The sequence below is a fragment of the Centruroides sculpturatus genome, unplaced genomic scaffold (genome assembly GCF_000671375.1).
Source record: "Centruroides sculpturatus isolate CEXI.00-Female unplaced genomic scaffold, Cexi_2.0 scaffold234, whole genome shotgun sequence".
Lineage (NCBI taxonomy): Eukaryota > Metazoa > Arthropoda > Arachnida > Scorpiones > Buthidae > Centruroides > Centruroides sculpturatus.
The window spans coordinates 17539-30980 of record NW_019384411.1 but is presented as its reverse complement, the minus strand read 5'-3'; the positions used below and the strand labels follow the sequence as shown (position 1 = coordinate 30980).

Here is a 13442-nt window from a genome sequence, read left to right as displayed (position 1 = left end):
AGTGAAGGACTCCATGCAGCCTACCTGATGATTGGGCATGAACCTGTGCCAACTTCAGCTTTTGGTGACTTTTATCCAGTGGACCACTTCAAACAAGCCATTTCAAACCCCACCAACACGGTGGGGTTTGAAATGGCTTGTTTTAGTGAATTTCTTTTGCCAGTGCAAAAGAAACAATCTGCAAATAAACATCTGAACAGGAAAGGAATATACAAAAGAAATTTATGAAAACTCTTAAGTATTACTATATGTACACATGGATTATCCATAGTTTGTGCATAAAAAGACGTTTTGAAGGGTTACAGGTTACACATCAATTTTGTTGTAATTACAAACTCATCTACAGTGCATTGGTTGCTCCCATGGGAGTCCCATATGTGGGATATATGGTTGGGGTGGGTTATATGAAGGCTTTGTTTTCATTTTAGCAATTTTCTGCAGGTTATATGCCATTATAGGTTATATGCAAAAAAATACAGTAACACACTTGCATAGTTTGCAAAACAATAAGCAACAATTTAATATGCAAATTTATCACTTGCATAAGTTACCAACTTTGAAATTTATCAAATGATGATTTGCTTGACAACATTCTTCTTTGTATAAAGCAATACATTTTTGGATAAATTTCTTTATAACAATTATACAAATTTGATACAATGTACATACATACTGTATATATTATACCATACAATTTGCTCACTTTAAAAAAAAATATGTATATAACAAGTATTTTAAGCACTTATAAAACCATAAAACATTATTAGATTTTATTTTTAAACTTTTATGTATATAAGCATATGTTGTGTGTATATACACAAAATATACTAAAACACTAAATCCAATTTAAAAATACAATTTATATGGCTCATGTCCGGTATTATTATTTTATCAATTGTTACAATTTTATGCCATTACATCATTTATATTTACATTATTATTTACAAAATATTACAAATAAAAAATAAATATTTAAATATATTTAAAAAATTGGCATATGAAATACTTTAGGCATTTAGATGCAAATGTATCAACATTCAGCAGAATGAAACATTTCTCCTCAATAATTCAAATGTGTGTGTAAATTGGCAACAAAATAATAGAAGAATGCTTTGGTGCTAAACTTACATTCGTAAGAAAATTGATCATCTAATCATTACCAATTATTTACAAAGGAAAAAATACTAAAATGTTTTCACTTGAAAAATGGTTATTTTATTAAATATTATAAAAACAAAAATTTATGTTCAAAATCAGCATCAAGAAATAAGATCTGTATAAATGTCAAATATTTTTACAAAAATATCCAAGCATGCCTTAAATTCAGAATGTCAGTCCACAGTCAAACTAATGAAAACAAAATGAATTAGACTGAGGACGGGAGCAGCACAGTGTTGTTATTGAGTCTGATGGGACGTTCCACATTGTCATTGTAATCTGCACGCTCCAGCAGGTACGACTCTTCCAGGTTGATCTCGAATCCCGGATTGGCAATGACTCGTGCCGTCACCTCCGGCCCTTCTGCAATACCTGAAGTGTAATAAAGATGAAATTATTCAGAAAAGATTAAGTATTTTCTAATACTAGTGATGATTTTATTAAAATATTTTAATTAGGCCTATCAAACTGACAATTTTAGATGAAAGTAAATGAAAAATAGGTCTTAGTTCATTAATGGCAGCAAAAATTTGCATAAACAAGCATGACATAATCTTGACATAAATGTCAAGAATATTTATTTATCAAAGATAGGACTAAAAGTAGTGTTAAAAAAATTCTCATTTTGTCCATTGATTTCACTACAAGATTAAGATATTTTGCAGTGGAAATATGCTTGTATTTTTCATTTCATTTCAAATATAAAATATTTGGAAGATGCTGGTAAAGACTTATTGTTTCAGTATTTTGACCTATTTAAGATTTAACCAAGAGATCAAGCTACACAAAATCAACAGTGATACTTGCCACTTTTCTATACAGCATTGTAGCGTAAACTGTAAAATGCTTCAAATCAAATATGGGCATTTCCATTTGTCAAAAGTATACTTGCAATAAATGTGTTGTGGTATTGATAGTGCTTTTGTTTATATTTTTATTACTAAGGCATCATTCTAGAGGAAAAAGTACAGTAAGACCCTGCTTAATGCTGTTTCAATATAACACGGTCTGCTCAAAGCCTAAAAAAAAATAAAAGCTCAAAGTTTATGCCAATTTAAATTATCACAGCATTTTATTGATTTGTATATAATATGATTGGTTTGTGTTTGCAAATAATCAGAAAAGGTGGCAAAACAGTGTACTTTCTTTAAATCTATGTTTGTTTGGTGTAATTTTGGAAAAAATATAACATCGCAGATGCCATAGGAAATATCTACTTCGCTTGGCAAAAATTAACTGATAAATGTACAGACGAAGTGTGGAAGAAGTTATGGCTGAAGGTATCTAAGAAATCTCAACGAGAAGAGCCTATTGCTGTATCATTAGGTTGACCAAAGTTAACCTAATCTATATCGCAGAAGTAGGAGATAAAGACGAGCAGGATATTGAGCAGTTACCGCAGGTTTCTGGTGAGAGTCTTCTCAACGACGACCTTCGAGAACTGGCAGAACAAGGAATCCATGTAGAACTGGAAAATGGTGATTCTGAAAACGAAGAACCCGAAAAATTTCTTTACAGATATCCTTAAGTAAAAGTTTGGTAAGATAACCAAAATCATTGATCAAATTGTAGCGAATGATCCTCATTTTGCAAAAGCAAAACGAGGTGTTTTGGATGTGATCTTCCACTACTGACATTTGCTTAAGGAAAGAAAAAAGTGACAAATGAAACTTTGCAACTTTATTGCAAGAAGCAAGAATTTCAGAAAAGCCAGTGGACCTTAGTCACAAAAAATGAACTTTACATTTCTGTGTGCATGTTTGCGTGTTATTTAACATATATTATTATTATTATTATTATATTATATATATTATTATATTATATATTATTATAAAAATAACTTAAAATTAAATTAAAATTTGTTTATTTTTGGTTGCCTGTTCCCTATCCCTATTTACTCTACGTTAAAATGACCTCATTTAACACTTTGTTGTCTAGGAATGTGTCCCCCGCATTAAGTGTGTCATACTGTACATCCTTTAGTCAAAATTATTTTCATGGTAATAAAAAGAATGCATGTAGTACATCAAATTTAAGCATAAGTGTTGTAGGATTACATAATTGTAATTAATATTTTATGTAAAAAATGATATTAATAGTCAACAATTAATTTGTAAAATCAAAGTCTAAAGTGATTTGATTAAATTCTATAGAAAAAGAACAAGAAATATATTGTACAAGTTTTAGATAATTTATTTATTAATTTTAATTGATTTAAATTTGAAGAAATGAAAATTTTTGTGTACATTTATCTGAATTTCAGGAAAAAAAACAATAAAAGGAATTAGTTCCATTAGCACAGCAGTGCACAATCTTTTCCATTTATAAAGATTAGAAAGTTATATTTAAGTTTGAGATTGCATTTCTTCCTTATTCTCTCAACTCAATCTTACCATATCAGGTTTTGAAAGAAATAAATTGTTGTAAGTAAATTTAGTCTTGTATTTAAATGAATTTAAAAAATGTTTTCAATGGCTTGAGAAATTTTTGTTCTCATTGAGACTGATAAAAGCATTTTCCACTCAAAGTAAATTTACACAGAAATTTTCATTTCTTGAAATTTAAATCAATTAAATTTGCTGGAATAGATTTTAAATTATAAAAAAGCCCCTACTCATTAAATACAAATAAGTAAGATTACAGCAACGTACCATTTCTACTTTCTTTATATATAAGTATGCAGCTCAAACAGGACAAAACAAGTACTGTACCCATGACTACAGATATGGCCACCATCCACACTGCTGAACTGAACTCGTCAGAATTGGCCAACATATGTCGAATCACGTCTGAAATAAAAATTAAAGCAATATATTTCATAAATAATCAATTTTTATTAAAATTACAACTGTTTTCAGTTGGTAGCAACACTTCCATAAAGCACGAGTCTTGCGTTTGCTATGCTCATTCTTTTGAAATTTTTTACTTTACTAACAATAATATTATCTTTCTATAGTACTACAGAAAATTAATAAAGTAAAATTATATGAAAATTATTTGTCTGTAAAAACATTGAAAGTTGTGTTGACTAAAGACAATGCTCAAATTTATCCAACACTAATAAGATTTAGGAAATTTACAATAGTTTACGAGATAAATAATTGTTTCATAAATGATTCAGAGAACAAAAAAATCTTTTATTTCAGCATTTACAGTAGTAAAAAATTTCTGCAATTACAATAAAATGCTACTTTGAAATTATATTTTTTCCCTTTTCTTCTTAAACGTTAACATGCATTCTTGAAATAATGAGATGTTTATGCTAGCTTTACCAAAAAAAATCTACATGATAGTGAATGATGATATCAGGCAAATTCAAATAAGAATTCTTGCATGCAAGAAATACACTGTAAATGTTAAAAGTATCCCAAAATAAATTAGAACACAATGCTATATACAAGAATAAAGTAATCTTTAAGAAATGCAATAAATTAAAACAAATATGTACAGTATTTGTAATTTAAATGAAATTGACAGCTAACAAGACAAAACTAAATACAGTAAAAAATTGAAAAACAAACATGAATGAATAAAACTAGAACGAGATGAAATACGGTACTTCCAATTCTTCTAGTTCTTTACATTAAAGAAATTGCTGATATCTATTTGATTAGAAACTAGATTAAAACACCATATCATATCTTAAAATATAAAATAGTATTGCCATCAATATTATTTAGAAGTTTTTGATGTAAAACCTTATAAGAAAAACCACCAAAACATCAAATGAAAATCTAAGAGAAATAACTTGAGTAATATAAGTAAATAAAAGTAACCTAGAATTCATATGTATTAACAAACTCAACCACGGACAATAATTGACAAATGATTTCTTTTTCAAGCCTAACAAACTTTTTTAGTTTTTTAGGAATGAGAAAGAAATGTTTACATTCTGCTGGAACAGTAGACAATATTCTCTCTGATGGTTTTTGAAGTTTCTTCTAACATTAATATTGGACCATGATAATAGGCCAAAGGCCTGAAAGTGCTTGGAGCTTATAGAAAACAAATGTAAAATCTCCAAGAAAATGGCAATAAATAGAAAATAGAAACATAATAAAATTAATTCAATATGTAAGTTCAGTAAGTAAAAACCAGAAACATCCACAAAAAAATTTTTTTTGAATGCATGACATAATTATTGATAATTACAAATAAATCAAAGAAACCTTAAGTGAACAATGACTATTTACTACTATCTGTTATACTAATTCATTTCATTGTAACTTTAAACTTTAACAGAATAAACACATTCACAATTAAAATAATTCCTTTTATTTAAAAATATAATTTCTAAAAATAAATGATTATCTTTAGATAAAATAAACGAGTAAATATAAAACACTCTTTCTTATTCACATTTATTTAGAAAATACTTATTGAACGACTATCCAAAGAGTAAAATTTGTAAGTGGTATAATTCTTTTATAAATTACAGATATAATGTAAAAAATTGTATAAATAATAATACTTATGTTAAAATGCCTTATATAAATAATCTTTATGAACGATATAAACCCATATTTAAAAAGTTTTCTATATGTGTAGTGGCGAAGCAGGAAAACAAAATGTCGAATATCATTAATATTATAAATACTAAAGGTCAAAATAAAGTAAGAAATCAGCTTGACGTCGCAGGAGTGGTTTACAAAGTATCATGTGATTGTTTGCAAGCGAAATCATATGTTGGAGAAACGGGACGGAGGCTCGAGATACGCCTAAAAGAACACGAGGCAGCGATTCGTCTAAAAAGACAAGAGTCACCTTGGTATCATCATTGTATCAATTATAATTGTAAAATTAATAGAAATTCTGTAAAAATATTATATAAAATAGAAAACTGGTTTAAAAGACGAGTAGTAGAGCACTTTTGTATTGTTGAACATGCAAATTTGTTAAATCAGAATGTCGGTCTAAACGTTGATGCATGCTGGGAAAAATTTATTTGTATAAAAAGTAATGAGTTGCTTGTTGTAAGATAATCCACCGATGAGGCTGTAACGGCGAAATGCATTTGGAGAACCTTTTGGAAAATTTTTTGAAAAATTGGAAAATAATAAAAGAAATAACGTTGGCTGAAGTATAGTATCTTTGTTAATTATTTGTCTGCCAATATAAATCACTCGAAATCGGTTTAAGAAAGAGTGTTTTATATTTACTCGTTTATTTTATCTAAAGATAATCATTTATTTTTAGAAATTATATTTTAGAAATTTCACCGATCCCATTGTTTTATATTTTTATTGATCAACAATTATAATAATCCTTTTATTTAATAAACTACATTTCAGTCATTGTATCAACCACCTTCTGATTATATACAAAAGATTTATCCTTTATTTATACATCAAATCTATGAATTTCATAAGTAAAATAAATAGCTGATATTACCTGTTTCACATATATTTTAATTATAAAAAATATTACTATCAATGAACACAGTTAATCTCTGCATAATTACAAATTTTGAATTCTTTAAAAACACCTCATTTATCTTTGAAATTATTTTTAGATAAATTTTAACTAACAGACATTTTTTAAAAATTCATGAAAAAATAATATATATTTTGTAAATCTTAATATGACATAATATAAACTGATATGTTCTTCACAATTCTATTTTAACTTAAGCTTTAGTAGAATTTTTTATTTTAGTATATAGCTATGTAAAAATATCAGTGTTTCATAAATTAAGGACAATTTTATATATTAGATAAAATCATCTTATAATTTTATTGATAGCAACTAAAGATTCACCTAAATATAAATTGTTTTATAAATAATTTATATAAACTAAAAAAAATTTAATCCAATTTTCTGATAAATGTTGAGTCAAATTGTGAGAGATATAATTTATAATACTATTTTTTTCAAAATAAGTACAAATGTTTCGTTATTTTAGTTTTAATGAAATTTCAAGTAAAAAAATATATTGCTGTAGGAATATTGCACATTTTGTTACAGATTAATAAACTTATAAAATACCTGGAGACTCTAATGTGTTTGTCGTCGAGGCTTGCACTACAGTTGCTTCTCCCGGACCCAATTTGTTGTTGGCCCAGAGGCGAAAAATGTAATCCATTCCCGGTTGCAGATTATATACAAGAAATTGACGCTGAAAGTATATACAACTTTTTTGATAATATAAGAAAATTATAGTTAATAAAATAACACAAACCAAAATGAAACATTAATTATATATTATTTATCATCATTACAAGGCCTGAATCAATGATCAAAATTCAATTCTCTCTCAAGTATAAAATATTCTTGCTATAAAAATGTATTTTGATTCTAAATGTACAGTATATACATGCTTTCAGTCTTTTTGTAAAGTTTTGGTCAAATATCCTTGTTAATATATATTATTGTTTTCCTAAAATATTTTCCAATCTATGGTTAATTATTGTAAGAGTGGGATTTAGACTTTACTTACAAAATGTAATTCTTTGCCAAAGAAAATATAGAAAAAATTTATATTAAGATTAATTAATTATGGTACTAGGGGCAAATCCACGGGGTGCAGAGGATGCTTACGCACTCCCTAAAATCCTAAGTAGAAAAGAGTTTCCATCATAGAACTACAAGGACATCGATATTGACATGAAGTGCACCCACTAAATGAAATTCCTTGATCTGCACCTGGGTACATAAAATATGATGAAAATTATTGAATTAAACCAAACCTAATGATGTTTAACTTTAATAATAACAACAATAATAATGATTTCTGATTTCAGAAAGTTAACCACTTTTTAAGAAGTCATACCAGACTTTTTATACTACAAAATTATTTGAAGTTTTAAATATGTAATTAATAACTAAAATGATTGATAATTTATTATATTTAAAAACTGTTTTTACTTTAAAAAATCTGTTATATATATTAATATAACAAAATTATATAACAAACATGAAGATATTGCACTTTATTAAATTAATACAGTCATAGTAGAAAAACGTTAAAGTCTTAATTAAGTTAATTGCAGTCAAATCAACCTTGATACTTGCAATACTTTAAATTTTCTCTAATACAGTGAAATTTAATTAAAATATTGATAAATATTCATCTAAACTGTATTATTCAACTGTAATTATTATTGAATGTATAATTCTGTTTGTAATTCAGTAAATAAGAAATTTACTTAAATAATTCCATGTCAATTAACTAACTGATTCCATTGGATTTAATTAACAAAATTTATTGTTTAGGAATTCATTTATTCTAAAAACAAAAAAATATTTAATTTGTTTTTAGTCAGAATTTTAAACTACTTTGTCTAATTATATAAAAATGCACTTACTGCAATTGGACTAATGAGAATAGGAAATGGGATATGCCAAGCAGCAATTCTCTCATTGGAATGTAATGGACGGTACATCAGAGTAAAATGAGTTATTGGATAACCACCATCGTCTGAAACTCTCCAGCGGATGGTGGCTACAATTGTTGTTGGGTGAACGCTGACATCAACCAATTTGTCTGGAGGAGCTGCAAAAAAATTATTTAGAAACTGGTTAACCTTTAACATTATGTATAAATATACAATTACAAAAATATTAATTATTATTAAAATTGTTATTGTATTTTTACTTTTTCATGTACACGAAAAAGTAAAAATACAATAACAATTTTTATGAATGCTTTGAATGAAACTATCACCAAACTAGATAAATCATTAACTAAAAGTATAAAAATAAAATTACTGTTAAATTCATTCTGATTAAAAAATCAAAATATAAGTGAATTCAGTGAATAAGATACATCTTTATTTAGAAATTTTTGTTATAAATTAATTATAATCATTGTATGTTCAATGATGAATTTTTTTTTTTTTTAATCAATTCTCACTGTTCTAGTATGTCTTATATATTTTAATTAAAAGTATATTTATTTAATATTTTGCTGTATATGAAGCAGTTTAAAGATAGAGCTGCTAATTATAAATATAATAAGTTGCATTTGGATATTTTTAATGAATGGGGCTCAGTAACCTATTTAAATATAGAGAGACTATTTTGTATTATACAAACAGTGTTATATGTGAGATACAATATACTTAAAAGAATGATAGCTCTGTGTTTAGATCATTGTAAATTCTGTTCCTCTTGTGTTAATTTTGGTGCTTTTCATTTAGCAACTGAATGTAAGGCTTTGACGTATGACAGATAAAAGTGTTTTGGTTCAGATTATTTATCAGTTCAATCATATAAGCAATTGTTACAAGATTATAATAAATATCACTGTATTTATAATTTTATTACTAAGATGAATGGCTAATGAAAACTAATTTGTTTAGTTTAAGATAAGATTCTGAAAAAAAAAATAACCACCAGGAGATGTCGATATAGTATATTATTGCATGTTTCAGTGTTTGAGAGTTGGCAGCATTTTTGGTTGGTTTGAAATTATTAATTATAATATGCTTTTGGGCATATTATAATTAATAATTTACTCATTTCTTTCAGGTAATTGTTTAATTTTCTTTGTATATAGTTTCTGTAGAATTTTTGTTAGCATTGACTATTTGCTTCCATTTTTGTGTGTATTTTTTTTCTTTTTTTGGATATAATTATTATTGTCGGTTTTGTTTGTTTATTGTCATAAATATTGTATTGCTTTTTTCTTTTTTAACAGGCTTATTATTTTGTGCTGTACTGTTAATAATAATGTATTTTGTACTGGAATTGATATTGATAAGCATAATGACTTTTTTTGTTGTAATATGCCATATACAGAGTTCACCTTATATTATTAAATAAATAAAAATAAAATGAAACAATAGATTATTAAAGCAATGTATATCAATTACTAATATTTACTTTGTACATTTCTATTGATGATTGAAGATCAAAATTTCACTACCTTGATATTCACCCAGCTACAACATTTTTGGCCTTCTTCTAAGACCTACTTCAGGTGAAAAATTTTAAACAAATGAAGAAGGTCTTTAGAAGTAGACCAAAAATGTTCGTTTTTTTCTAAAAATAAGCTGGGTAAACATCAGGGTAGTGAATTTTTGTACATTATAGTATAGCCCAGTTTCTGGAAAAGTTTTATTTTAGTATTAATAGAAAATTCATTATAGTTGTAAGAAAAAATATATTCTTTTATATACAGACACTCACTGACTTGCATAAATTTTTCTGTCCCATGAAAATTCAAAAAATGCATAGAAATGTATTTTGCATATTACAAAAAAATTAAATGGCAAACCAACTGGATAACTCCATAACTGAGCCTAACAAAAGCCTAACTCCATAACTGCTTAAAAAAAGCACATAAAACATTCATTGTGTTTGTTCTGTAATAAAATTTGAATATATATAGTTGCTTGACCATCTGCTGTTGGTCAGTAGTTGTCCAGTATTTGGTATTCTTAATTGCACTTGTATTCTTGTTTTATTTTTGATTGTAAGACGTTTTTACTGGCATTTGTCTTAATTTTTTAATTGTACATTTCAAAGCACATACCCATCATTTTTCCAGTAAATGAAAATAAAACATTGAATTTATTCCATTCACACTATTTATCACACATTTCTTTTTGTTATACTCAAATTTAGGCAAGCATAATTACAAATGCTACATAAGCATTTATAATTCTGACTTTGCAGAACAAAATCCATATGTCAGTCAGGGAGTGGCTATATCTACTACATATAGTAATAGATATAGCCATTCTCTGATATAGATACCACTAGATACTAATTTCAATTTTATAGCCTAATTGGTTTCTGGAAAATTTATGAAGCAAACCAACATAATTTAAATTCACATCCTTTTGAACTATGTAAAACCAGAGATTGACAACAAACATAAGACACTTAAATGTGGAATTTCATGCAGTCATACTGAAAAATTTATATTAATTGTAAAAATAAGAATTACAAAGCAAGTGACTATAAAAGATTTAATTTACACAGTGAAATCTCAACTCATTGTTTTCATTGGAAGACCTAAAAAAACACCATGAATACAAAATATAGTCATATTTGTGCCTACAAGTATTTTATTTATTGAATCAAAAAGATATATGCCAATAATATTTTTCCACTGTCAAGTTCAATCTGCATTTTTCTTTTCTACTAACTGTAAACAGTTCAAACTGTTAGTTTCTAAACCACATTCCAAAAACAGAAACCACTATTACTATCACCAATGCATATTAAGATTTATGTGTGTAGTGTTTCACTTGCTTAAAAATAATCTGGAATTAATGTTTTCTTTAGTCTCCGGCCCCAATTAAAAATTATTTGTATGTATTTATATGCGAAATTATACCCCGACTTACGCAAATTCGACTTATGCGGTTACCGCTCGGTCCCACCTATCGCGTAAGTTCGGGGTATTACTGTATTAATAAACTTTTTACAACTTAAGTTTGCTTTCATTCATTATTAATACACAATTTTTGAATTTTTTTATTGTAACCCATGCCAACTATTACTTAATTAAATTCTACAATCTCACCATCATAGCAACAATGTTCTATATGCTGAAGATCAGTTCAGGCAATTCAAAAACATTTGAATGCATAATTTTTCTGATTCTGTTTGGTTTTTGTTTAAATGTTCTTCATTAAAGAATTAGCTTTTATTTTATTTTATTGTTTGGTATTCTATATTAATTATTAGTCCATGATTTGAGTATTTTAGTTATCTTACATCTTAAACAATGTATAATTCTGGGTAGATATATTTTCTATACAAAATATTGTTCAAAAACATGGCTTTAATTCAGACATTTGTTTCTGGCTAAGCAATATTCATTCATTAAGCAATTTGATGTTTTTTGTTATAGAATTACATATAAATTTTATCAAATTATAAAATGTAACAAAAAACAAATCTTACTTTGAATAATAACTCGAGTACTTAAATTCAGAGCATCAAAATCATTTTCAGCATGACAGGTATAATTTCCTTCATCCAATTTTTCCAAAGTGGTAAATACTAGAATTCCATTTTCTAACTCGCGTATTCTCCGCTTTAATTCAGAGGCCAGCTTCTGTCCATCTTTAAACCAGCTGAATTGTGGATTTGGAATGCCACTCACATTACAAGACAGTGTTAATTTTGATCCAAGATCAACTATAGTTGTAGCAGGAAGAGGTTGCAGTATTCTAATAGAAGCTAAAGAAAAAATAAATAAATTTAATATATATATTAACAAAATAAAATATGAATTTTATCATAATTTTAAAACAAATTAAAGAAAAAGAATCTGACAAATGTGATAATTACAATTCAATGCAATTTGACATTAATATTATTTTAGAAATTAGCATAGTATCTATCAATACAATAACTTACTTTATAAACAAATTATTTTTATAATTTATGCAAATCTTAATAAAATGATAATATACATCAATTTCTCAAAATGATATGGGTCAGCAAAAATCATAAACATATTTTGAAGAGTGTGATGCAATTTATTTCACTTAGAAAGTAGTTTATTTTTATAATAAAACTAGCTGCAAGGACCCGCTTCGCTGGGTTTTTATTTGTTCGTACATTTGTATGTAATATAGTTGTTTTTTATATATAAAAGACNAAATAAAGAAATTAAACATTTATTTAGAAAATACTTATTGAACGACTATCCAAAGAGTAAAATTTGTAAGTGGTATAATTCTTTTATAAATTACAGATATAATGTAAAAAATTGTATAAATAATAATACTTATGTTAAAATGCCTTATATAAATAATCTTTATGAACGATATAAACCCATATTTAAAAAGTTTTCTATATGTGTAGTGGCGAAGCAGGAAAACAAAATGTCGAATATCATTAATATTATAAATACTAAAGGTCAAAATAAAGTAAGAAATCAGCTTGACGTCGCAGGAGTGGTTTACAAAGTATCATGTGATTGCAAGCGAAATCATATGTTGGAGAAACGGGATGGAGGCTCGAGATACGCCTAAAAGAACAGGAGGCAGCGATTCGTCTAAAAAGACAAGAGTCACCTTGGTGTCATTATTGTATCAATTATAATTGTAAAATTAATAAAAATTCGGTAAAAATATTATATAAAATAGAAAACGTGTTTAAAAGACGAGTAGTAGAGCACTTATGTATTGTTGAACATGCAAATTTGTTAAATCAGAATGTCGGTCTAAACGTTGATGCATGCTGGGAAAAATTTATTTGTATAAAAACTAGAGTTGTTTGTTGTAAGATAATCCACCGATGAGGCTGTAACGGCGAAATGCATTTGGAGAACCTTTTGGAAAATTTTTTGAAAAATTGGAAAATAATAAAAGAAATAACGT

At 26.8% G+C, this 13442-nt stretch overlaps 1 protein-coding gene across 1 annotated transcript; it reads right to left on the bottom strand.

The window, feature by feature from the left end:
- Positions 1-1192: 1192 nt before the first annotated feature.
- LOC111619009 (hemicentin-1-like) lies at positions 1193-12310 on the bottom strand (the record flags this gene model as incomplete). The annotated part of the gene is made up of 5 exons (XM_023360640.1): positions 1193-1530; positions 3810-3947; positions 7144-7273; positions 8463-8650; positions 12016-12310. Coding segments are annotated over 5 exons (915 nt in total), but the record flags the coding sequence as incomplete, so codon positions are not given.
- Positions 12311-13442: the final 1132 nt, after the last annotated feature.